Consider the following 27,961-nt stretch of genomic DNA (forward strand, 5'->3'; position numbering starts at 1 on the left):
ACGTTCGCTAGAAGAATAATATCGCTGCTTATCTTAAAAAAAGAAAAAAAATTCAAAGAATTTGTTCAATAAACTAAAACGTTTCTAAAATAAATAAAATGTTTTTAAAAATGATGAATTTGAGACACTCTACACACTTTTCTAAAAATACGATAATTAGTCGTCTGGAAGGGTCAAAACAATAAAACATCTCATAATTCGAGAACATTGAGAGTTCTCGTTAGATCAATCAATATATCACATTACATCACGAAAAACAACTTTATTTCCAATTTTTACAATGATATCTAGCACGCTTCCCCGTCCCGTCTGAAATCGCGAAGAGGTTTCGAGTGAGAGGCGAAAGACGAGGTAACGACACGCGACACGCGCGGCGATCGATGCGATACGAGCGACGAGTACGGCGCGCAGGAGAGAGTAATATCCGGTTATAAAGTAAAAGGTACTCAACTCAGGATGGATGGATGGATGGATCAGGACGAGGAGAGCTCGCCAAATACACGCGCGGGTGATCGTCGAAAATGCAAGCACGACAAAACGGGCGATCCCGATGCGTGCGACACGCGTGCAAGACGTGCCTGACTACGTGTCGCACGTGTCGATCACAAATAATAATTTAAATATCCGTGTGTACGCGCTGCGATAAACGTAGGACGCACTTAAACGCCTTTTTATACCGCCGTCCTTAAAACAAAATTGCCTCCGGTATTTACACAGCGTCCGGTAACCTTCTACTCCGTCTCGATTCGTTACTTGAGTCGTTGAGCGAAATAGCGGCGAGTAAAAATAAATGTTTAACATACACCGACTCCCGTTGCTCCGGCGGAATGTTAAATCTTGGACTCTTTCCTGGATAGAAAACTCGGCGTGATGAGAAAAGCGAATTTATCGGATAAAATATTTATTTGAATAAAATATTATTGAATAAAATATTTCGCAACTTCATATCACTGTTCCGTGCGGTAAGATCTATCCGAGATATTTAAAATTCCCTTCGTGTCTACTTGATAACCCACGGAAAAATTTAAATTGAGTCTAGAAGGCGGTATATTAACGCGCGCAGAAATGCATTTTACGTGCAACGATCGTGAGGATGGAAAAGGAAAGCGTCTCTCTGTGTATTCGCCTCTCCCGGCACACGGTATTTCTATTTTTTAATTGCTAGAAAAGATATTGTTGACTATACAAGGCTGGCAGCGATCTCTGTGTTCTTCATTCCTTCGTTTTCTTCATTGCCGTCGGTTAACTCCGTCTCTCCCTGTTCCCCTCCGTCACCCCCGCCCCGTTCTTTTATGGACGCCCCCGTCTCGTAGTTCGGGACAGTTTCCTACGTTCTGCCCCCGCTTTACTTCTGCTGGAACAATTCGGACAACACCGAAAGGAAAGTGAAGGGACGGTCACGGATCCACCTCCAATTACTGTAAACGCTCTTACGTACATCGAACAGTTCTACATTGATAATCGAGAATGCTTTTTCATATCAAAAGAAGCGATAGCGTCAACTGAATTAATCCATATACATTAATCTATATATATATATATATGACAAAAAATGCATTCTGAAGAATCACAAAATATTTAGCTGAAAAAAAGATACTCTGCTCATTGCTATACATAATGCAATAAATAAATTTCTCAGTGACAAATAAATATATAAGTTAATCTTGTACATGCTGCGACTGCTATCACAGAAAAATTAAGCAATACCTGTATTACATGGAAATATATTGTTTAATAAGCGAACTATCGTTTTCCGGTACTGAGAGAGATCCCGCGGCTTGTAGCTATTAATTACTGGAAACACGCATTTCTCAACACAGCTGGACCATCGTGAGAGTGCACTAATCGTACTGTTTGTTTAAGGGGTTGTAACTGTTAGTGCACTGACCTTGGCGGCATCACCGGCGCCGAGATACAGGAGGCCGGTCGCACCTGCGTACGCCAACAGGGTGTCGATCGCCTGCTGCGTCTCCAGCAGGATCCTAGCCTCGTTCATCCAGTCGCTGGCGATGCTTCTGGGCGCACCTTTGAGTAGATTCATGTACCTCAGGGTCATTTTGAAATCGCCGCGATCGCACCAATATCTGAAACAAGCAGTTAGGCGCGATATGTTCCAAGCCGGAGCAAAATGACGTTGGTTTCTCGTCGTCAGACAATTCCATTTGCATTTTTATTTGCGCGACGCAGTTTAACAAATTGTAATGATACCTCTGGATATAAATTCATATCGATTTGTTAATTTGATATAATCGAATGCCTCGCAAACAGCGAGCGGCCACGGTCTGCAATTTGTGGGAGGCAATCAGCGCGGAAGATTTGTTGGCCGATTTCTCTATGGTTATTCACGAGTACAACCGGTTGCTGGCCACTTCATTCCGGAGTTTCGAAACAGACGGGAACGTACCCCGCTTCTCCTTCTTCTCCTCCACCCCCTTCCTTCTCTTCCTCTCTCGTTTTCGGAGAAACACCGGAGGGGCTGCGCGATGGTTTGCTACTCACGTTGGAATAGTTGGCGACATCCGGCAACCGAAAGCTAGACTATCAGACCATCACACGCGATCTTCCAAAAGGAAACGCCGATTAGGAGAAAGAGAGAAGCTGTGGCTATAAAAACTTCGTCTCTGGCCGAACATTTAAACTGGCATTCCCTACGAGCTTTGTTCGTTCGTTTGTTCAGGGGACGAAACGTTTATTCACCGGCTTAGAATTAAGTTGGTGATATCCAGCGGATGTCGCTTTTCTCTCGGCGTAGAAACGCTGAGTCTCCCAGAGAAAACCGCATGCAGGATAGAACATATGCTGAGAACTTTGCACAGAGTACACCGAGTCGTTTCCGATAAGGAAAGTGAGATTAACGTTGCATCCCGGCTTACCCGGTAGATTAGGAAGGCAGAAAGAAAAAAATACCAAATGTTCCCAAAATGGCGCGAAAGGATTTCTATATGAACGGACAATACAACTAAAAATCATTTTTTCTTTTGTTGCATTAAAATATCGCCGTTCCTTAAATCGTAATATAACTATATATTCTGTTGATAAAATTTAGAGCAAAACAATAAAAATGACTTGAAGAGCAGTGACAATTTATAAAAGACCAAAAATATTAAATTAACTAATTCTCGAATTGGGACGAATTATCTAAATCTCGTTATGTTCTTACAATTAGTTCCAAACATGCGTTTCAATATTTTTCAATTTGCTAATTTTAAGCAAATATTGATCTATGTATATATGCATAATAAATGAATAAATGAATACTGACATTGTCGGCCATCGACATTTTATAATAATTTCTATAAATTTTATATATTTCATCTTTATGTCTTTAAACCCACGCGCCGATTATTCTTCAAACGAAGTTTTTAATACTATATATAAAAGCTGAAAATATATTACATTATTAAATCAATTTAATCAATTTGATAATCAATTTAATATTAGTGATGCTAATAAGCATCACATTATTAATTTAAGAATTAATTGGCCATTATCGGATCATGCTCGATCCTACACCGGTCTACTGTTAAGATTACAGCTTAAAAAAAAACCCAAGAATTAACTAACGTCACGGACAACCCAACGTACGTCGGAAACTACACTGCCTATCTTCTCATTACAACAGATCCTACAGAACGACTACGTGAAATAGGACGCGGCGTAGCACGGTGCGATGTGGAACGTTTATTCGTCCCTTCGGTATCTTGAGATCGACTCTCATGGACTACGTAGTCCATGTGGCCTAATTCGGGGCACGGACGCGCAATGATCGCGGATACTGAAGTTTCTTGCTGCTTTCGGATTTCATATTCGGCGATATCGCTTCGCGGGAACTTTTCTGCTTGGCCTTTACTGATTGTGAGACGAGCGAGCGATTCTCCGAATCTATTAAGAAAATCCCTCGTTTTTATGTGTTCCTTTGCTGTAGATCGCGGATAAGCTCAGTTTTCTTTACGCCGATCGATCGTTCTGACTGTGGTGCGCAATATAGACTTCTCGTGATAATTAAATCACAGAATCATCAAGACGAAGAATCCACCTGTACTTTATTTTATCTACAAATTTTTCGGTTTATTTAACGTTAATATCTATTTTTTTTTATAAAAAATATTTTATGTGAGAACTAAAAGCTTTTATCAATTTAAGAAAATCTTGTCCATCTATTTCAAAGTAAAGAGAGAAACCTTTTAGTTTCACCTTTAATTTTAACTAACAGATAATCAACAATTTGTGTCAGATCTTTCGACAAACAAAGTTCATTGCTTGTATCCATTTAGAAATCTCTACTCTCGTCCTGATTCGTCGATTTAAGAAAGAGGATCAACTTTTGTTGCTCGAAATAAAATGCGGCTAACTATAAAATAATAAATGCGGACCTACTTACGTTCATAACGCAACTACAGTCGCGCGTGTTCCCAACTAATCGAACGAAAGTTTGGGAATTAAATTTTAGAACGCATCATCAAATATTCATTTATTGCTGCAAAGCTAAGACAATGGTGCCCCTTTCAAACCCGCGAAATCTTTTATGGATGTATTCTCGTGATATATCGACCGTACCCCCTCTCCCCCCCCGACAACCCGGGAGTTTTATCCATGGGCGTTGAAAGAGCGTGTGCATACTGCAGTGCGCTCCGAAATTAAAAATTCAAGAGGCTCACGTCCGGGCTTCGGTGCGCACGTGGTTCGTTCGTGAACTACAAACGTGTCGCGCGAGTTACCTAACACAAATATCGGCGATTCTAAAAGCCAACTTATATCGGCGTAACATATTTGGACCTACCATAGAGATCGACCCGAGACTTAGTCCGCTGATAAAGTGTGCCACTCGCATCAGCAACGTATTATTTATTCACGCCGCTAAGTGTCATTCGTAACGTGTGCAGGTGCAGGCAAGCACGCGTTATGCTTGTCCGGCTTGTTTTGTGCGAAATCCCACAAGTTGGAAGAAAAAGTATTCTTGATAGAATAATTAAGTATTCATCAGGACACCGCTCACGCCTTCTACGAGCGGCGAGGGAAAAGTACAACACGAATTGCATTGCGGAACAGCTTTGATTAAAAGAGCACGCTGCAAGCGCTCCGCTCTGTGAAATTACGAAATTACGTATGCCAAAATGCTACGAGTCATTCAAAGACTTCAAAGACAAATTTTGGTTGTGTTCAACCAACAAATTAACTCAATGAGTTACATTTAATTTCGCAGAGTACGATCGTGCACGATCTATTCGAAAAACTGCGATTTTTTTTCTCTCACACGCCTCGCGCGGCGTACTTCGCAAAAATTATGCCCCGCATAATTTTCGAATCAATGATGAACCTTGACATTTTCCCTCTCTCTTTCGCAATCCATTCGCGAGATACGCTGAATAATGTATTTTTAATTCGTAGGAATAGGCACGAGGAGTAGCGACGCGTATAGATAAGGGAAGAAGGGAAGTATAAATCGCCGGGAAAATCGGCGCGCAGGGTGTATTTTTTTTCGCGGTCGACACTCGACATTTCGCGAGCCACAACGAGTACCAGCAAGTACTATTAAGTATGCAAAACTATCCCTTCGTGGCACGTGAGAGATGCTGGCCGATTGCTTCTCCAGCATCCCGTGACGTGGCATCGCGGCGGCCGTTTTAAAAATCTCATCCGCACGTGGTGTTTCCCAAACACCTGCGATTCTTTCGCTTCAGCTGCGACACGATTGAGTGATGAATTTTTTGTACGAACGAAAACACGCGCCGCTATTCTCGCAGATTTTTGTACGTGAGACCGTTCGAATATCGGATACCGTCATTACGTGCCAAAACCGTTTTTGCACAGTTGCACAAGAAATTCTATCGTCAGAATGAAACTTTAACGACGAATTCTCTCACAAATTTACAGCGCTCTCGCACGCTACATTTTTTCGCACAAATATTTAACGCTGTGGATTTTAATGAAAACGCGATTATAATGCTTTTATGGAATACGTAATATTTTCCCTCGAAAAAATAAATTAAAGCGAGCTGCAACACATATTTTGCGGGGCATACACATATGCTTATCTTTATTTAGCGCTACCCAGGATAAATCGCGGGTGTCTTCCATAAGGGAAACCGAAGGGCCGCTGACACGAGAAAAACGAAGGGATAAGTCGGTAAAACGGCTCGCCAGCGGATTTCGCCGGGGATAACCTGACGAGTAGTAAATGGCGGTGTTCTTTGTCAAAGTGTACGTGGCGGGTATTACGGCAGGTGTTTTCGTCTTTCCCGCCTCGTTGATGGCCGGCTGGATATATTGCACTCTACCCAGTCCTTAGGGTCTCGTAAGGATAATTTATAGGGTCAAAACGTGAGCGAGCGAACAAGAGAAAGGGAAACGGAGGGCCTTGCGTGACGCGGAAATTGCTGCTCGAGTTACGAGTACAATAAAAGTGCATTTAATCGGCGACGCGATAAATTCTATCGGTGTCCAGCATCGACAATTTTGCGCCGTCGTTGTTTACTTTCGTAACCCGTACCGTTTTCGTATCGTAAACTTTCACGGAATTCGAGAAATTTGCAACAGGGAATGTACATAATCAATTTGCCATAAAACAGATATTGGGGAAGGTATTTCGCCTCGTTTACGGCGAGTTTCTAACGTGCAATAAATTCATTCGACCGCTTCGTCTACAAAGATATGAGAGAATCTGTAACAATTTACGAGAATTCTTACCTGGCACGCTGGAGTATGTCGTACGTATTCAGCGAGTCTACGTCGATTGGCTCGTCTTCAAGCTCCCTTTTCGGAATTGAATTGGCCGTTTTGATGATCAAGAAACTTTGAAGATAACTAAGAAGATATATAGGCAGGGCTGCGCCGCCTTCAGGCACCATAGCTAATCTTCTCGCCACGCTCTCTACCTGGTAATGCACAACGAGCGAGCCATTTTCAAAAATTGATATTTACATAAAGAGATTCCGCGAGCTGATGAAAAATGTGTAAGTGAAAAAGGAAACTTTAGAAAATGATAATGTGGCTGTGTAAAATTTATTACATCTATCTAACGTAATAAATTTAATTGAACTTGATATATACCTACAAATAAACTAATGTATAGTAAAATAAATTGCACAAAGTACAGTTTATTATATTATAAGACGCAACGTAAAATCGCAACGTTCGTTCGCTTGTCGGTTCAAATCGCGTACTAGTGATCCTCAAAGATCGTCTCGCGAAAGTAGAACACGTAAGAGCAAGAGCAACCTGATTTTAAGGAATGTGAGAAGCACGGTAATTACCTTGAGGAACCTCTCGCGGAGGGTATCCTCCGGGAACACGCCTCTCTTGGCCGCTTCCTCGGGAATGCTCTGGATAGCGGCGCGCACTAGGGGATCCTCTTTCGCTAGAATCAAAGGAAATGGAAAATTGAATCGATGCGAATGTACGACGGCTCTTCAGCCGCCTGTTTAATTAATTGAAGTACCAATTGACGTTGATTTTTGGTTCGTTCATTTGTTCGTTCGGTCGACATTACGAGAATTCCGACAAGCAAAATTAATCAGCGTACGTATGTTATTCGCAATAACTGAATATCCGTTGTAGTCCAATTTGCTTTGTGGCCACCATACCCACAACAATCTGGCTACGTTTTTCCGTCGTTGAATGTATTGCTTACATTCCTATAACACGCTACGGATATATGTTTCAAGTTGCGGTTGGCATTTAGTTATTGTGAATAACGGTGCACATACGATAATAAGTTTATTGTACGTTGTTTTTATGCATCGGATAATCGCATAGTTACGCCGGTAACCAGGACGGCGCCTCTCGTTGTGCAATTGTCGGCCGCGAGTTTCAGCGAAAATTGAAATTACGAAGGTGACTTCGCGGTGGGAGATTAAAACGGTGAAAGCGCTTAGGAAAAAATTTATGGACGTTTGACGCAATTAAGGGCGAATGTTCGCCCGGTAGGGGCATAATTAATGAACATGTGCGCGGCGCTCCATCAGGCCGACACAGACTCTTTTGAAATGCCCCACCGTACAGCCTTTATGAAGGTCCCGCTCGCTTCCGATTAACCCGTAAATCTTCGGTGCTCTCTTCCGCGCCGCGTTTTGCTCTTGCTCCGTTCTTATCCGCTCGGTAGTGTGGCCCACGTACACACGCACCACGATTTGAGGGAGAGACCCCGTCGTCGTCTCTATTGTTCCAGCTTTTCATACTCGGTTCGAAACGAACGCGATCCCTGGGAAACGCGAATTGCTGGAACGCGGCGGCGGGCGACCGATTAAAAGCGCGTGCGGAACTCGTTCCCGAATGGAGGAAAAGCTGCTATAATACTCTAAAAGCTGGAATAATACTCTTTCCTCGTGTTCGCAGCTTTAAATTAAGCTTGATTGACGCAGGGCATATCAATGCCAGTAAAAATCAACATCACGAATCTTGGTATATTCGTACTTCAAATTGACGATTGCAAGTATCGAGAGATTTGTGAGTAGCATGATACAAAGATCTATATGCATATATACATGTATATAGTGGAAAGAGACAAGAGTAAGAGAGAGGTAATAAATATATATGACAAATTATATTTATGGAAAAAGTATCGTGTATAGAGAAGAGGTATGAAATATGTGAATCACGGCTTTTATATACGCTCGAATGCTATTGTTGTGCAGCAAAGTGCTGTTGAAAGCGTGTCCCAACGCGTTGGAAATGGCGCTATGTCACGCCGAAAAAAATGTGAAGGATGAAACAATATAACTATCTCGTACAAAAATAATATTTTTCGATATCAGAGCGTAGAATAACATAAATGGAGATGTATAAATAAACATTAAACTAGAATTTAGATAAATTGCTCGCTTAAAAAGAGTAAAAAAAGAGAAACTACATTGAGAAAAAAAAAAGTGCGTTGGGTTTTAATTTAATTCAACTAGCCGCATACTCTGCAAATATGCACGTGTGTATTTAATGTTTCAAGGATAATAATAACGTAACATGAGATTCTACACTGTCAAGTTAATTAACTCAGCCCGGCGTTAGATCAACAAAATTCATTTGCGAAAAACGCGCAGTAATAATAATAACAATGTACACAATTAATGCAAATAATAATTATTATGGGCGACTGCAGTACACGAGAAATGCGGCGACGCTCCACAGCTGCAAAGTCCGTTCCGCATTTCTAAGTTTCTTGCGCTACTTTAGAAGTTATTCGCCGTATTTTGTATCAGGCGCAAACCGCAGCCCACCGTAATACGGAATTACTTTAGGAGCCCATCGCGTTATTTCTTCGTTTGGGAGGCAAGTGCACTCAAATGCACGTACTTAAGTTAGCATATATGTACATGCTAAAATTTCGAATAAATTATCATCCGCGTGGAACAGAAGGGCGCATATTTCTACATAATAAATTTATGTTACTTATGTGTTAAAATTTATAAATTAAAATTTCGGTGGTCTTCTTTAATTTCTTTAAATCTTTAATTTCGTAATTAATTAATTAATTGTTTTTTTAATGCTGGGCTAATGTTAAATTTAATCAAAATACATACGTGCTGCCTTGGAGACGGCCTTAATTTCGGGTTCCAGCGGTTTAATTGCTTTATCCTTTAGTGCACCCGGCGGCGCGGCTTTCACTGTTCTAGCCAAGGCTTGACAGGCTGCCCAAAGGATCTGTACATTCGACGCACCCTTCTCCTCCTCCATACGAGCTGAAACAAAAATATTTCACTGAATTTCTGCACTGAATTCAACGTCTTGATAAAAATTCGTTGCAGTCGAGAGAAACTTACACTACGTTCTCGACGATTAAAAATTTAAATAGTCCTGTTAATAACCCGAGATGAAAGTTTATATGATGCTGATAAAACTTCGCGCTAATGAAGAAAATCGCGCTCGTTTTTCTTCACTAACGTAATTTTGCATTTTTATGATCGTAAATTATTAAAAGAGATAGCTACCGAGGTATACACAAAATATTATACGCTAGAGATTTAAATGTTGCAAAAATACCAAATGAAAGTGGGATTTAGCAATTTATTTGATATATGTATTATGTTAATATACGTAATAAAAACTTAATACGTATATCGTTATTAGTCCAATATTAAATTGCGATTCGTCAGTATCTACCGCGAAATATACGTAATAAAACTCAATACGTATATCGTTAATTAGTCCAATATTAAATTGCGATTCGTCAGTATCTACTGCGAAATTGTTAAAGAAAGGGAGACCAGCGGTAAAATTCAATTGTAATTTAATTTGTACCCATACGTATCCGTCCAAGTTCCCCGATCATTCGAAAATCCTCGGGGGATCTCGTGTCGTGTTACAGTGACAAACATTTCGCGCGCTTCCGTGACGTGGCGACATTTTTCAATAACAGCGCTCGCCGTGGGAAAATCCCGATATGTACGTGAATTATGAAAGCTCGTCGAACCGTGCTCTCCCGACACGTGCTCGGGTCCTAAAAGGCCGCGCGAGATCAGCGTTATGCATAATCCCGTTCGTAAACAAAGATAAAACTTGGACGTCAAAACAACGTATAATTAATGTCATTTGTTAAAATATTAAAATGTAGTACGCATACGACTACAACTCAGCGATTTATTTATTACCTTGTGCAGGATGATAACGCGTTTTACAGACGCATCCGTTCGGCACAGATTCGCGGAAACCAACTGGCGATGACGGAGAAATAAACAGCCTAGCCGGAGCGATAAACGGACTTTGCCATCAATACGGTCGAATTGAAAATGTATTCAAACATCGTTTACATCGGTGGTAAATATTTTCATGAGCCGCGTTGCGTGAGCGTGAAAATATTGTTTCAAAATATACGTACTCGGCGCGGGTCAATTAAATGGTAATATAATCGCGATATTTGCGATTTTGTATTTGTTAATTTCACCGCGACTAATTGAATCATCGTTAAATTATCGTGCTGGCATAATCGGCATTTAATCGACGGCATGACGAGCATCCCACCTGTCGACCGGCGATTGATGAACTGTAAATCGGAAAGATGTTCGGCATGGCCGTTAACACCGTCAAGGCGGGCGAGAGGAACAGGATTCAGCTGAATCTCGGTGCTTCTAGCTCGTGATTTATTACGTGTATCAATCCGGATAGGGTTTACAGAGCGATCTCTTGTCTAGAGAAAATTACTCCTGCTCGATTAGAGATTTTCCGTGCAGCTCTCTCCCGTTTCTCTCAGCCCGTTTTCCCAGATTTCAGGGTCTGGTCTGGGAAAATCACATTTCTATTTACTTGTATGCCATGTACGAACATCCGCATTATGTGAATTAACGTTAATTTAGACGAAGCTTGATAAGCTTTAATTCTTGTACTTATAAAATAATTTTTTTTATATTTCACTGCAAACGTTTGATTTAAAAAATCCAACATTATCGTCGTCTCTCAAAATTAACAAAGCAATTACAGTCGGTTCACGCTCTCGGGTTTCAGAGAGAAGCGCGAAAGCAAATTACGGTCTGTAATAAGTGCAATATCATTCTTTATAACGACAATCGCTCTAAAAGCACGAACGTTTCGAGGACACAGACGCGCGCGTGATTAATCTCCCGCGATAGAGGGGTCCCACCCTTCCCAGCAATTTTATCGTCACGGCGAGTTACGGGGCGCACTTTTGTCGCCCAAATATCATTATCGTGCTTTTTCATAAAATATCCATAATACGTTCAGCAAAAGAGAAAAAAGGGGGAATCCTTGCGAAGGCTTAGTCAGCAAGCCGCGCCGGTTATCCCCCGTTTTAAATTACTCGGGCTCGAATAACCGAATCCGCAATTCGCGTGGCCGCGGCAATATCATTTCTCGCAACGGCAATAAAATTCCGGTGCTCTTTAAGCTAATCCTACGCGGGGCGCATTTTTATCGCGCGACGCCTCGGAGAGGTCGCCGGGGATGGACCGTATTATCAATTTCGCCGCATAAGCAAGCAACCTCGCAAATTCGCAACCGCAGACCAGTCCCCGGTTCGCATACGGGACGAATTACCGAATCCGTCGTGCAATTTCTGCTTTATTGCCCGCCCGGCTCCGCCAATAGGCGGTGGCATTACACACAGACCGCGCGACCGTCTGCCGCTATTTCCTTTTACGAGTGGGTCGATAGCGCGATAGGTAATTCTCGCCAAAAATCGAATAGAAGTCGTATCGACGTTTCGGCCACGGCGAAATTCCGTCCGCGGGACGGTATACACCCGCCGTGCCCTGGAAACTAATTATTCAGTAACATCCAGGCAGTTATTAAGTCCGCGGTTTTATATCCGCTTGTCAGTCATCGTCCGGTTTTATTGGCAATACCGTTGGATCCACTATAATGCCACATTGACCCATCCATCCTATCTTTACACGGTTGCCTGTCAAAATATGAATACATGTATCTGGGCAAAAAAAACAATTTAACTTTTGAATCTTCCTATTCGCGGAATATAATCTTCGTAAATACGCTAGGTAAATACGCAAACGTATATATAATAAAATGAGCTACGCGTTTTCAATATTTGATATAATACTTAAATCCTGCTTAACTCGCAACGCCCACCACCACATTGTATACAACAGTCCAGTTTCATCAACTTTATCGCTACTAAAATGCAAAGTGCTTGATCATAAATGGTAAAGATAAATTATCTCAGAGACCATCGTTTTCTCGCACAGCACTACTTACATTTTCCCGCATATAAACGACTGATCATAAATTAATGTCTACAAGGCGCTCTTTCCTTTCCTCTCACGCAATATCGAATCTCCAGTTGTATTGGTGGAACGCATCGACTTTAATGGTAAGTTAAAGCGACCGTAAAGCCAAAATGACAGACCGATTGCGCGACGTGCGACATATATCCCAGAATCTGCTTTCCTTCTAGCTCTCTCTCTTTTTCTTCCGTTTTCCCTCCGTGCTTATATTGCCGCGCCATGGACTTTCAGCGAACGATTCTCACGCTCGAACTGGTCGGTGAGCATCGACGCGGAAAACGGAGAAGGTCGAAGGGCTCGGGAGGGCTGTTTCAAGCCGGATCCACTCCATCTCGCGTGTCGGTCCTTCTGCCCGTTCCTTCCTTGCCAGACGAAATCGCGTTATTACGTGGGAGCGAAGCCGTCCGCGGCTGAACCGAATGTCGTTGCGAAAAGTTCCCGAGCCCAAGTTAAATCCACCATATATCCGCGGGAATTATCAGACTCCCGAATGAACGCGTCCAATTATTCCGGATAATTACTAGTTTGTCCAAGCGTACCCTCCGGCGGCGATGTATCGTCACTCGGACGGATGAAGTTCCGCTCTGCGGCCTGTCAGAATTAATTGTCTCCACTGATACCCGCGAAGATCGTAATTACCGGACCACGGGCAATTTTTTTCGCGTTTATCGATGGGCGCATCGCGTGAGAAAATGAAAAAATTAATAAATAATGATAGTAAAGGCCTTCACACATAAAATGCCGTAAGGACGTTAAACGTAAGCGTAAGAAAATCGATCAATCCCAATCAAGTATTTTCCCCTACTGGGGTTACGGTCAGCACAATACTTGATTGAGATTGGTCGATTTTCTTACGCTTACGTTTTACGTCCTTACGCGATTTTATGTGAAGGCCTTAAGCCAAAAACGTCTAAAAATGTGTCTTTTCGAACCATTTATTTTATAAATTGCTCTTACAAGTGATGGGATTCAATCCATCGACGTTCTAAATTTTAATTACCACGCTAAATATAGGTTACTGTATATAGAGATTTCAGAGTAAACTGTTTATTTATCTTGTAACTTCGGTACGTGTGTCAATTTTCGTACTTCCAGTTTTGTTTGTGATTCATTAATAATTAATAAGAATGGCATAAAACGGATGTTAATCCTGAGAATGTTGATGTACACGAATTAAATTAAATTTAGTTATAACGCAACGACACACATATATTTAGCCTTTCCTTCCCGTGATATGCATCCACTCTACTTGCCCTTACCAATCAAGGGCAAGTAGAAAGCGCTCAAGTTACGCGCTTTATTTCATATATTTTCCAATAATTATTTCTACGCCTGCCGCCGTTTATCGCAAAAAATTTCGTATGTTATCTGATGGCACCGCGCCAGGTCACACACTGCCGCCGCCGCCTGTTTCTCTCTTTTATGTTCTCCCCCTCTATCTCTCTCATAGGATTAAATTCCAGTTAATCGATAAAGAGCAAACTCAAATGCTGGCATTATTGTTGCGAGAATTTGTGGCCGGACAGTACTTATCGGTTCATTCGGGCGAATTTGGAACGAGCGACCTTTTCTCTCTGCGCTCTCTGTCGTTTCCGGCCCATCGGGCTCGTCTTTCACGAGGCGAAGCGCTGGTTAAATCAGTTTCGGAGGGAATTAAGCGGCGCCAGGCCACGTGACATTTTACGCTCCGAAAGCTGCGCGAATTTCGAGGGCTGCTCTATATGCCCTGCTTTCATAGCGCGAGCCCTCCCCGTCCCACACTCTTCTCCCTCTTCTCCTCTGTTGCTCTTCATCCTTTCTGTGACCCTGTTTTCCGAACGCTCTCGGATTGACGAGAGCGTAACGATGCGGTCGACGCACGACAAAAGGGTGGATTGCACAACCCCAATGTCGTGCCGACACGCCAAAGGCTTTTCCCCTGTCCGCCGACACACATTGCGTCACGCTGCGGAGGCTGCGCCTCCGCAAATCGGCCCACCGACTAAACATCGCGTAAAACGCGCGGCTAACTTTTCCTCCCACGAGATATACCGGCCCCCGGACCAGCGGTGGAGAGCTGTGGCTCGAGATTAATCGTAATATAAGATCGTCCGCAGCAAGCAACTTTCTAACGAGGGCGACCCGATTGCTCCGGGCGTGATATGCATGGTGACATCGGTTTAAAGCATTTACGATATGTGGCCGCGCTCTCTTATCTCGGCGCGTGACCCCCGGAAATTTCATTAGTTAAGCAAATTATTTTAAGCGGTTTTTTCGGTCAGAAGACGTATCCAGCCGCTACTCTGGACACCACCAAGATAAAAATGATAAAACATATCGGTAACAAGCATCCGCAAACTCTGCCGAAATTAAAGTCCCAGGCCTATTTAATTGGCCTATTAGAGTCTATAGGATACAGCGAATTCGTCGTGCATTAATTCCATGTAGTGTTCTTGCGTTTATCAAGTTGTCTATTCCTTTCTCTTATTCATGGCATTTTACATGCACACAAATTCGATTTGTTCGATTGAGATGCACGTTCAATTGAGAATCTATTATACGTTTACAATGCTAGCTGATTGAAATTGACCCAATGTGTATGTAACGTCAAGGGCTAATCTCTTAACGCGTAAATCTAACTTCCATGTTATTTAACCAGTTTACACATAAAATAATTTTATCGTATCTCGAGTTTATTATTTTGGAATTCAATCCTAAGATGTGGGGATTTTCCAGAAAATAGGTTGTAGAACAAAAAATTCTGCAAAAAGAACAGATTGGAATGGTGCAGACGTTGACGTGAAAACGCGAAAATCCCGTCATCGACGGTCTCACGCTCGGGATAATTGATTGCTTTTCGTTCAAAGCTCTATAAAAACGAACAAAAAATCTATAGCTCGAGGATCGGGCAATCGAGAGCTCTAACAGGTAGAAAAATTCGCGCATCGGCTACGAGGATAATTAATCGCCGCTGCAAATGCCGCCAGCACGTTTATTGTTCCGTTCGTAAATTAGTCGTGGTTAGAGAGCGAATATAGCAACCGCCCGACAAAAAAACAATATTAATAAATCTATTGCGTGAGAGCCAACGATTGACGAGCCTCTTTTATTAGTCGCATTAAAATAGAGTCACTGCTTCACTCAATTTTGCGTTTGAATATATATTAGTATTTTAATTTGCAAGCTCAATCACATCGAGATATTTCAACGAAATAATAAAAATTTAGAAAGAAGAGAGATTGCGAAAAATTAAATTCTAAACTAAAACTGTTAAAAGTTCGTCTTTTACTTACTGTAGATTTTTAGTATATTTTTTTATATACTTTCGCATACGATTGCAATTAACTATTTCAGACTGTCGATGTATCTCAATCCGGACATGCTCGTTTTGGAAATAGTTAGATACGTGCGCACTAGTGTTTATTGCGATGAAACACAATTCGAGCTGTTACAGCGCGTTACGTCAACGTCGCGAAATCAAACGCCATGTCCGGCACGTACGTTTGTACTTTGACAAAACACGTAATATGGGGATTTCGATGACAGTGGCATCGTAACTAAATCGTAAACAAATCGAGAGAGAACTGACACACGACACATGCATGAAAAAAAATCTAAAAATATATATATCCGCATAATCCCGAAACTTCAAAAGCGTGATTCCGATCACCTTGTCTTGTTTCCTTAATCGAAATTCTAATCAAAATTAATCAATATCGTTAATATTTCTCGATTATATCCTTCATTTCGGTGCAGTTTCCCCTTTTGCGAAATTCTAAGGGTACAACTTTGTAATACCGATCCTCTGAAAAACACTCACATATGAGAAACGTCATTCCGAACACTCGCGCCCGTCAAAAGAACGAAACAAGCTCTGCCGATAGAGAACGATCAATTTGGCACTGCAGTACTGCAGATGGTTTTTGATTTCGTTTCGTCGACCGGCTGCCCGTCGACTGGCTAGATTATTTAAGCGTCCGTAAAAATTCCGGTGGACGAAAAAGCAATGACAGCTTATCACGCGAATTTCCATTTCACAATTCCGATTTTAAATGGTAATTATCTTTACCCGGCGTTAAATTAGTATTAAATCTTGTCGCGTGATTAACATTTGGATTTAAAAATCGATATACTATCACATATATCTATCTGGAATATAATAGTATTATAATACGTTACGTATTGTACTTACAAAACAATGATAAATTCTTAATAAAAGAACTATTTACGAAATACAGTTTCCGCGAGCACCGCATAATTAACTTTCAATTAATGAATGAAAATAATACATAATTATTTCCGACTATCCCCCCTCCCCCGAGTTTACTGAATATAGATGGAATTCTCTATTTTTAATTTCGCCATAAATTACCCGTTGTCGTCTTCTCAGCTTTTTACTGGTCCGCCACAAGGGTAACTATATCAATTAGGACAATCGAGAAAACTTTTAATTGCCGTGATGCTAGTGCAGTAGAATCGTTCATCCTTTTTGTATCGACGTTCTACAAAATTCGCGAAGCGAGTTTAAGCAACTCGGCGACTCGATATAGCGCGACAGTCAATACAAGCGTCCACCTAATCGTTACCTACCCCAAGACTTTTCTCATTTACAGCGTTGTTTTTTCCATCGCGGGAAAAGAAATGTCGGTATCGCTAGTCCGGTGACGCGCGCCACCGGTCGACGTTATTTGTGGTCGTTACCGAGAAACTCCACCAGGACTTTATTTCTACTGTCGTGCAGTTTCCTGGCACGAGCCGGCACCAGTGGAGCACCGCGCGGTTCGTTGAAATACGAGCCGACAGCCCTGGTACTCGAGTGCCCGGCTGGGAGAGAACGCCGCTGGCTTTTCTTTTTGCCCTTGTCTTCTGACGCTGAAACCACACGGCGCGAGAGAGAAATAAGGGAGGAGCGCTTCTCTCTCAGGGGAAAGTTGCCCGTTGCATTTCGAACGGCGACGTAAGAACACGGTTAAGCCGCATTCCGACGGGCACGGTATCTCGACAGTAATGCGCAGAAAAAGCACAGGGTTGGAAGCCAGGAAAAGCGAGGATCCCGCGATCATTGTGCACCGAAAGATCACGTCGAGAAAACGAGCGCCTTTCAGATCTACCCTTTTGGTATTTGCAAATTTCATCGTGGTGCTGACGCAGGAAGGAAATTCGCAGCAAAATATATTCGGTGCAGTTTGTCGGAACCATTAAAGTCGACCCTTGGAAGATATAGAACGTTTAATTTGTGTAAAACATTTTCAAGAGATTCTTCTATTTAATTAATTTTTTAAACGCTTTTTTTCGAGGAAATTGATATCAGCTTAACATGCTACGTACATGTTGCAGCGTCGTAAATTGGATGATTCAAAACGATGATGATTACTTTGCGATTTGACGAGCGACTCTTTATCAATGCCTGGCGGTAATATTTCTTCTCGACCGCGGGCAATTTTTCTTCAATATTACCCATATTAGTTCTTCGAGCCTCGCGTAAACGAGTGCCTTTCTTCTCGCGAAGTGTTTCCGCGCGAGGGTTGTAAACGTTGCAGCCACGAACGAAGGGCAAGAAGAAAGGGTCGACGTGGGAACCCACCAGCTCGACGATCTATTTTCTTATTTTTTTCCCATCTCCTCCCTTCCCTCCCGATTTCGCTCAACTATTTTCGTCGGGGCAAAAATCGCGCGGGATAAAGCATGCGACGTCGTATATACAAAAGAGAACGCATTTTAAACGCGAATTTAATTAAAACGCGCGCGGACGCGATCAGTATGTATCTCGATCAAATACATATTTACGACCGGCTTCAACTTTATAAGAGGAAAATCAATATTTATAGCAAAATAAAAAAATAAAAGCCAAAGAGGCAAATTTATCTATTATTTACCGGTTTACCTTTGAAGGAATATTTGTGAAATATTTGATGTCATTAGTTTTGATATTAGGTATATAAGGTATATATAAAGACTCACGAAATTATGTATCGGCGGTTTTTGGGTCACACATCCACATACTTTTTTCTTCTAAACATATATAGTATATATATACACGTTCGTTCCCATCAGTATTCCACTTTCATATCTACCCTGCGTCGTGTCCCAAACTTTTACGCGTTTCCACGTTTCTGCGTCCCGCTCCCGCAGCTGTCACGCTATTAATTTTGAGACGTTCGACACCGAGGAGCGCACGTACTGTCTGATTTACGAGGGAATTGCAACTCTCGTCGCGCCATTCACGCGCGACCGAGAAAATATTAAATCGTAAATGCTCGTGCGCTTGTGATTAAACGTTCGATTCTACGTCCGCAACCCCCGCCGGTATAAAAAAAAGTCGACTGTCGCGGATATTGGATACCTTTTTGCAGATTCGCGAGCCACGTTTCTCCGCGAAGCCCGATATATGGACACAATATTCACAATTCGATATTCTTAAATTCACATTTATGAACAACATGAATCTGTTACAAGCGCGAAGAAAAGTTATATCCGAAATACCGGTACATGCGAAAAGAGTTAATTCCCCGCGCAAACAATCGCGAGTGATTCAGCAATAAAAGCATGGCACCGTAAATTCCGACGGAATACGATTCTCGTAGTCAATTAAGAGATTTATTATCCTCCCTTTAAATTTTTCCGCGCAAACGATATAATGAGCGACTCTTGAATCAATTGATTTAAATGAGAAAAGTCGATGCTTCTTTTGTTCTCCCGTCTATCTCCTTCTCAGCAGCACGAAAATAATTTATTCATCAGGGGAAAATAAATACGTGCTATTACATAATATATTCAATGTTATAATAGCAGTCGATGTTCTTTTTCAAGGCAGTATTTTAATTCCTGCAACGTCGGTTCAATCTAATGCGAGGGATATCGTAACAGAAAAAGGACACGAAGAGATTCCATCGCGTGAATTGTAAATCTTGTCGTAATGCAGCTTGCGTAATCGTGTTAAGTGTATACCTCGAATTTGAAAATGTCCTCGCGCTCTGGATCGTAAAGGACGAATCCGTCGTCGTCGTTATTCGCGAGATTTCGCCGAGGAGTTGTCTTCAGGACGGATGAGAGGCGGATCGGGATGGTAACCGTCACACGCAGGCTTCTCCTCCCGTAGCCGGCGACGCGGATGAATTTAACGCGACGTAATTGCGGCGGAAATATTCGACGATAGCGATGATCTATCCCGTATTTTGCGGGGGTGGAAACTTGCCAAGGTAGGAAGAACATAAACCGCATCGACGTCGGTATCTCCATCTCCCTGAAGGATTCGCGTCCGATGCGAGCGAGCGACGGCGTCTCGCGCGCGCGTCGAGTAGCTCGACGTAGCATTATAGTTGAGTCCTACCAAGCGTATAAATATGCACCTCGTATCGCGGCACTCGCTTCGCGAGTCCTATTTTGTCACGACGACAAACGAGATTAGACGCCGCACTCTCACATTCGCGAGATCCTCCTGCATCTTATCCGAAAAAGAAATTCTGAAAATTAGGCACTTCTCGCAACTTCTCCCTTCGGGCGAGAGCAATTCGCGCTTCATTCTCCCTCCGCGCTCGTTACCGTAAATTACGACGTTATTATCTTCTTCATTGCCGAGCTCGTCACGAGCGCGAAAGACAATAAACGCCCACGGAGGTGCGAGATGCAGCCGTGTTTTTCGATACGCGAACAGCCGACCGCGCGGCTGTAGCGCTTTTTCTCCTCGCCACCCGGCATTCGACGTGGTATAGCCGTGTACTGACCCTTAATAGCGCCCGCGAGAGACGTATGGCAGAAGTTATAATTGGGACACACGCCATACGTCGCATATGTTAGTCGGTTTGTCGAGCTGATAAAACCGCGACCTACGATCTCCCTCGCTTTCTACCCTCATCCATCAGCTTTATTGCCCTTCCAGCTACCCTGCGTGACTGTCTTTCTCCCGTATTTAAATTCTACGATAAAAAAGCACAGCTATATTAAATTTGCACTTTTATTATATAATTATTTAAGTTATTTAATTACTCGCGATAATTTTACGTCCGGAGAACAGGCTGCTCGAAAAAATATGCGCTCATCTCGCTAATTTTTTTACATATGTAAAAAACTTTTGACTTTTGCATAAACAAATAATCATAAGATAGATGATCAAGATTTGCCGCAGCCGGAAACGTAGACACGGGACAAAATCCAGATCTATGCAAATAAGTTATCTATTATACATATAAGCTACCATTTTACTTATGATGAAATTGTTATTTCTTAAACTTCCTGCAGAACGAAAATCGTCACTTTATAAAGCTACGGAATCTCTTTTTCCGCCTCTCTTACGTCTCGGCGAGATACCGAACATTGCCCGTTGCAACATTGCCCACGTTGAAATCTAGAAGTTTACACCTCGACGCCTCCTCATCTCTTTTCATGCCATCTTTTTATTGTTAATTTCTATTCATGAAATACGTACCTGTGCCACCGCCATTGCGGGAGCGATCAGTGAAAGAGGAAAAAAGAGAAAAGCTGTGTCTTTTTTTTCTCTCTCGTCGTCCTTGCCACGTTTTTTTCTCACGAGATCCTTACGAAAGACCAATAATGTCTTTTATTTTCATCGCGCCCTCGCAATGCGGACTTATAAATCACGGGACCTCGCGCTTTTTTTCCCTCGAGATTCTCGTCTTTACCTTACGACCTTTCGAGGGACTTGCATTTTATTAACTTTTGGTAGCTCCTGTTCTCGCGCGGCCCGCCTCCGAGTATATAGTCTCCGGTAGCAAAGCGCGTCGGTAAAACGACGTAATTCACCAAATTAAACGCAGAACTCCACGCCGGATAATGGATATTATGCAGCGGTGAGCACCGTATTCCACGCGTTTCTTTCTCCGCCCTTCTCCCTCCCGGAAACCTCCACCTACACTTCCGTCCGCTTGTTGGGCAAAGTTAATTAACGAGCGAAAAGCGTCTCCGCGAGAACAGCCGTGCTCTCTCTCCCTCTCTCTCTCTTTCGCCAGCCAGAAATATCCCGGTCGGTCAAATTCGGTGACACTACTTCGAGAGACAATTCGCAATTAGGACAATAATTATAAGCATCGGTAGACCACCGGGAAATTAGGACGTTTTAATCGAGAAACTCGATGAGAAACGGTCCAATGAAAATATCACAATAGTTTGCGGGGAAGCTACCGTTATTTTCGCATTGGAGAGTAAACTGTTTGTCGGAAACCGCAATGAATTCCAACGAAATTCGTTCCGCGCGGAACGAATGCGATGCTCGCCGTTTGTCGAATACGAGAAATAAATGCTATTAAAAAAAATCCTTCCTCATTTAAAAGCCCCGTTCTCTCGTTCTCTCTTTGTGTCGCGACAATTAATGTACGTAACGCGCGGGATAAAATAAATATCGCCCACTTTATGGGCGAGAAATGTGCGGGATTAAATACGGACTCTTTATGAATAATCGATAATAATGTTCAGATAGTAAACACGTAGGTTTTCTTGGGGAGAAGGGATCATTGAAAACGGACAAAAAAAGTACATCTCCACGAGTGGCAACGATTTTCAATAATGTAACGCAAGCGAGTCGTATCGAGGGCGCGAGCGCGACGTATCGATAACGTGTTGCGTTCGTAATCCATTCAGTGACCGGAAAATGACTCGAATGGAAACTAATTAAAGATAGTTATCGGCCGGCGCGTTGCGCGATGAGTGCACGTCGTGTATACGAGATTTGTTAATCGAGAATTAATCTCAACTGGTCGGACACAGGAGAGTACGGGCAGCGACGATAAGGGGGACCGTTGGAGGTGCCATCGCTGTGTTAAACTCGAACAGGGTTAATCCGGATTAAACTCCGGTAGCCCCTCTGCTACCAGTAAAACTAGAAAGGGCGAATACATCCTGCGATATCTTCGGCCAGGCGCGTCTCAGAGTGTTGTGCGTCTTGTACGCGGATTACAAAGTTTACCGCGAAATAATAAAACTCCGTCCATTCGCCGAAAACTTCGTCCGGCAAACGTTCGACATTCGGTAAACATCGCCGGCATAACTTTCAACGGCGCCTTTACAAGTAATTTTCAGAAAACTTCCAACAGTATTTTAGAAGAAATGCAGATCTCCTCTTTCAAATCTTTTTCGCTGGAATTTTTAAGTTTTTATATATATTCTTATTACTTTTCTTTTTGTCAGACGTGGTATCATCGATTTTGAGACCACCCTATTAAGTATTACCCTTCATTCGCGAACAATTACAGGATCGTATCTTTCCCCCCTTTGTAAACATCCGTGGCTAAGTTACATGTCCGGTTCGGTGAAAGACAGGGAATTGCAAGTCGCAAACAATACTGATCGCGCAAACGCTACACATTCGATGGTGAAACTCGACCCGACTCAGTCCAACTCGAGACCATGAGAGGTCCATTACCGTCGAAAGGACAAAGAGATTGGGAAAAGACAAACAGTGGAGGAGAACAAGCGTCTCAAAATGTCCGCCGACACTTTCTCGACGCAGACGCGAGCGCGCGAAGTCTTTTATAGAGACCAGGCCCGTGTTTTTTGCCCGTGTAATTAAACGCCCGGACACGGTGACGCACAATAGTGAAAACGAAAAAGGCGAAAACATCTCCCCGAAAGATGATTTGTCCCCTGAACGACACAATAGACATTAAACATTATTACTTACTAAACTGATGATGGATACTTACTAAACGTCGGCTATGATAATTTTTACGAGACTTATCGAGGTATAGTTTATACGCAGAACTATTGGCGAGATTGATCTTACTAAAATAAATTATACTTTAAATCATTTCGCACAATTTTAAATCGGTATTGAATTTTTTTACGCGTTATAAGTCGATATAAGTCGCGATCACGCGATTGCACTTTCTTCGCACAAGAGAAAACGTTGAGGAAACGATTTCTTCCTGGTTCGAAGCAAGAAGATGTATACAGGGATACGTACTCACCTTTGAGAGCCGCTGTAACAGCACGTGACCTTCCAACTACCTCTGCAAGCTGTGTCTTGTACTTTATGGCGCTGGTGTCGGCTTGTTCGCTAAGCGCGCGTTGCAGCATCCTCTGCGTTTCCTGCTCTTTGACCGAAAGTGCCTCTCGAAGATGATCGGCGTGTATCTCCGACTGCAATTTCAGCTGCCGCCGCATCTCGTCGTCGAGCTTCTTCTGCTCCGTCAGCAGCTGAAACACGAAGACGGATACTCGTGAATACAGTATAATGGACAATATGCATACTTTATTCGTTCGTTTTATAATCTCTACCATATTGGATAAATAATTAAAGAAAGAAGTATTTTATGTAAAAATAAAATAATATACCTATAAAAATTTTTTTATAAGAAATGTTACGTGTAATTTTTTTTATATTCTTTTGCCTTCCCTAATATTAATGTTGGTTATATTTTAATATAAACTCTTTACATTCTATTAAATATAAGTGCATCGTGGAATTGTAACGTCACGTTCCTCAGCCCTTTCCAATCTCCTATCCACGCGAGATAAGAGAAAATGAACGTCACGTGAGAGATAAGCCAAAGTTTCAGGAAACTAGATAAGACGTTGCATGTCGGTGCCTTAAAGTCTAGAACAAACAGTGTCTCTCGACAGCTCGGCGATATTGTTGCAAGGTACAGAGAGACAAGAACAACACGGTGAAAAAAAAATAATTTCCTCGAGATTTGCGCCACTTAACGTCTTTTATTTGGAAATAGACTGAATGTGTGCAAAATACGTAAAATACGCTAAGAAAGAAAATTCTAATCGGAAGGAATAGAATTTAGCGAAAACTTGCTTCGTTATTTTTCCTTCGTAACCATTGAGAATGTCCTTTTTGTATTAAAAAAAAAAAAAAAAATCAGAATCCCTGAGAAGCTTGTGTCTCCTGCAATCACCACCCTCGGCGCGATAATGCCGTTCAAGATACAAGCCTCAAGGCATTAGCCTAATGAGACTTTGATGAATTATTCGCACTTAAGGCATCAGCCGGACCGTCCTCATTGGGCAGCGACCCAAGCCTCGAAAGTCTGATACATCCTCTATCTCCTGTCTGCCGACGTCGTTTCGCCTCACTTGGTTCACCCTTTTACTCCCTGGCCAACGCTGTGTTTCGTATACAACGTCTATGGACCCGTGTTTCTGGGACGGTCCGCGGACATGCACCGGCATCCGCCACCATCTGGAATCTCTATGTACCGAGAACCCGTGTCAATAATTAACGCCCGGCTGACCCGACAACTTCGCCGACCCGTTTGAGGGAGTTTCAAGGGTGCGAGAGGGATTTCTATCGATACCATAGAACGCGAGCCTTCTCGATCGTTATTCACCCGCATCTTAGGTTTCGCGACCTACGAGGATAGATCGATGAAGTTCTAGAGATAGTCAATGTCGGTAATGTACGAATAACTGCAGTTGTCTTTGCGCAAAAGGCGCAAAATGCGGTGGAATCAAGGACAAATGGAAATAAGCCGCAATCTTAAGGCTGGCTATTTTTCACGTTGCTGTCGTCGATGCTGCAACGATCAAAATGCTAAAAGAAGTTACACTTGTTCCTTGACAACAAATCTTAATTTTTATAAAAGTAGGAAATTATACAATTTTCTTTTATTATTATTTCCTAATTATAGAATATCCTTTAACTACCTATAAATTTATTTTTTCACGTAAATTATCTGAAATTAATCGACATAAAATTGACATTTTATAAATAATAAAAATTTTTTTTTAACGAGGCTTTTCCATTCGGCTGAGCTAAGCTGGCTCCAACGCAACGCTCTATAATCCATTTCGGCAAATCTAAAACACTTCACTAACACCGGTCGCATGCCGCAATTGCGCCAAGCCGGATTAATTAAATACGGTAGAGGAAAAACACGAGCCGTTTATATTCACGCGAAGTCATGCGAAAATTGTTCCGCTTGCAAAATACTGCGACAGATGTTTCTGCTCCGTCTATCGTCGATTATGGGATTACAGTGTTTACTTTGTCGCAATTATCGTTCTACTAATTATTCTGACATTTTTCTCTGTTCAGATTAAGAATCGGAAAGAACGGAAAGATTGTTATAGGTGTTGTTATTAATACATGTACTACTTAATCGAGCGTCCCGTCAAGGGAAAATGATAACAATATTCGCACATTTCTCTTGTGATTTAAATTGCAAAGAGGTCCTTTCATTACGGTTGGACAATGCAGTTATATATCTCGTACCCCTCTGTGTATTACGTTTATCTTTCTCTTTTTTCCCCCCCTCGTTCTCGAATGCTGACGATAACGAATTCCGCTCGGTTCTCGCGTTTATCTCTCACGAAGACGGATTCGAGCGAACGAAATCGCGGCGGTTTTTCCTGGGCGCGTAACTAATTTAATGACGACGATTTGTACGGCAATCTACCTGGGGATCGGGCGACGGATGCGACGGGCGAGATCCTCCCCGAAAGAAAGGAAAACGGATTTGGGGCTATTAACTCGAGCGGGTCGCGCCTCGCCGACTTTGCCGACCGATCGAAAGTTTGCGGATGGAAAAAGCTCTTTCTAGATATCGCGGACAGAGAGCCTCGCAATTCGCGCCCGCGTGCGATGGCGTCCCACTTGATGATTGGGAAAAAAAACCAGCAACGCTCCTTTTTTCCCTTATTTAATATGAAATCGAGATTGATTTCTTCTTCTTCGTTCTTAAGAGTAAAACGACCGTAATAAAGAATTTTCAGGAGTTACGCGTATCGTAAATCTCAATGTAACTCTGGTGAAGCGAAAGAATTTTATTTGTCTATAAAAATCCTCTAAACTGGTGAATAGTTCATCCTCATCACATATCTTCCATATCTTTGTTTTGCGTTGATGGCAAGTAATACATACGAGAAAAGGCTCGCGCGAAATGTATTTATTATCTCACGCGTATTCCCCAGTTACGAAATACATTAGACTTTACGACAATGATTCTGTCAGCCTTTCCGACTCCAATGAAAATATTCTTCCTGTTTTGCAACGTGAGTTAGTCTCCCCATTCGACTTCAAATAAAATGTCAAATGTCAACCAACAATTTTAAAAGTGAAATAGTTTCCCAATCGATAGTTTCCTGTCGGAAATGAAAGGCTTTTCGTTAAACTTCTGAGCTGCAATTAAACGAAGAAAGAATAATCTTATTGTTCATATTCAATCGAACTTTACTTCTTCTTCATTTCAATTCGTGATTTGATAACCATGATTTTACGCTGAATTGAAAATTTCCAACAGATGAAACCTTACAGCAACATCTTCCTTAAGTAAAAATTCTCGAAGAATTCGTCATTGACGTAAAGAATGAACGTCTCTAGACACTATACATATTATTCAATTGAAGACTCAATGAAAATTCAGAATACCGATAACGTCGTCTTTAAATTATTCCAGAATCTTGGTCTGCAGAATAAGACAGGTATCTGAGATTCATGGGAAAAGGCGCGAGCGAAAAAGGAAATTGATCTCCGGATCGGGAAGAAAAACATTCAGGGAAGATGCCGTGATCGGTACAGCACGTACGACCGCAATGGCGTTAATGTGGGAATTTTTCGACTTACAAAGACAGGAAAGAACGCTTAAACTCTCGCTCTTTCGCGCGGTTGGTTAGTCGTCCTATACACGTCTAGCAATATTTTTCCTACCGGCGAGCGCTTCCGTCGTAAAAGCGGATATACGATCGGCGCCACGTCGCGCACGTGCGCTAAAGATCGTTTCCGAAGAACGAGTGCATCACTTTGCGCCCGAAAAGTGCGGCTAAACGACTTACCCGCAGATATAAACGTGTGCATGCACATTAAAGACAGAAAGAGAATATTCGAATTAAAATGAAAGGAACTAATTAACATTGCTAAAACAGACTTCTCTGTAGTTTAAATTAATATATATATTTTTTTTTTCTAGAAATTAAAATATAAGCTCAATGCGGAAAAGAGCGTGGGATTTTCACGGACTGTTGCTTATTATTGTGGAATTTATTAGCTTCTGTAAGAATTTCTATTAAATATCGTAAATTTTAATTTGTTCGCGCAAAAGCGCTAAAATTATCGGTGATACTTTGACGAGTATCGCGCGGCGATGCGCTGCGAAAACTGTACGGAAAATGGTTCGAACGAGTTTCACTGCTCGCATTTTGTTTCCCAGACGATGGTAAGCTTCGCCCGTGCGCGAGACAAAACAAATCGTGACAAAAAGTTTCATCGATAATTCACGTCCGTCGCGGTAAATAACTTTTAGGTGTACCGCCATCAAGATATTCCGTGACCGGGCCTTGGACTGAAATCCCAAACCGTGAAAGCAGATAAGGAACTATGAATTTTTCAAGCTCTCCCTACG

General features: G+C 42.2%; 1 protein-coding gene across 4 annotated transcripts in view; it reads right to left on the minus strand.

Annotated features, from left to right (window-relative positions):
* Positions 1-242: 242 nt before the first annotated feature.
* LOC112464635 (MICOS complex subunit Mic60) overlaps positions 243-27,961 on the minus strand; it is a 32,872-nt gene continuing 5,153 nt past the window's right edge. For 3 of the 4 annotated variants that reach the window (XM_025031784.1, XM_025031764.1, XM_025031775.1), the window contains 6 exons: positions 23,582-23,810; positions 9,513-9,671; positions 7,254-7,357; positions 6,688-6,875; positions 1,889-2,084; positions 243-1,351 (listed from right to left, as the gene is read on the minus strand). In XM_025031784.1, the coding sequence (XP_024887552.1) occupies positions 1,346-1,351; positions 1,889-2,084; positions 6,688-6,875; positions 7,254-7,357; positions 9,513-9,671; positions 23,582-23,810 (882 nt within the window). In that variant the 3' untranslated portion in view covers positions 243-1,345. Of the gene's footprint in view, positions 1,419-1,888; positions 2,085-6,687; positions 6,876-7,253; positions 7,358-9,512; positions 9,672-23,581; positions 23,811-27,961 lie in introns of all 4 variants that reach the window. The other variant, XM_025031768.1, reaches the window with a different exon arrangement.

The sequence above is a fragment of the Temnothorax curvispinosus genome, unplaced genomic scaffold (assembly GCF_003070985.1).
Source record: "Temnothorax curvispinosus isolate PA1 unplaced genomic scaffold, ASM307098v1 QBEX01001498.1, whole genome shotgun sequence".
NCBI classification, from domain to species: domain Eukaryota; kingdom Metazoa; phylum Arthropoda; class Insecta; order Hymenoptera; family Formicidae; genus Temnothorax; species Temnothorax curvispinosus.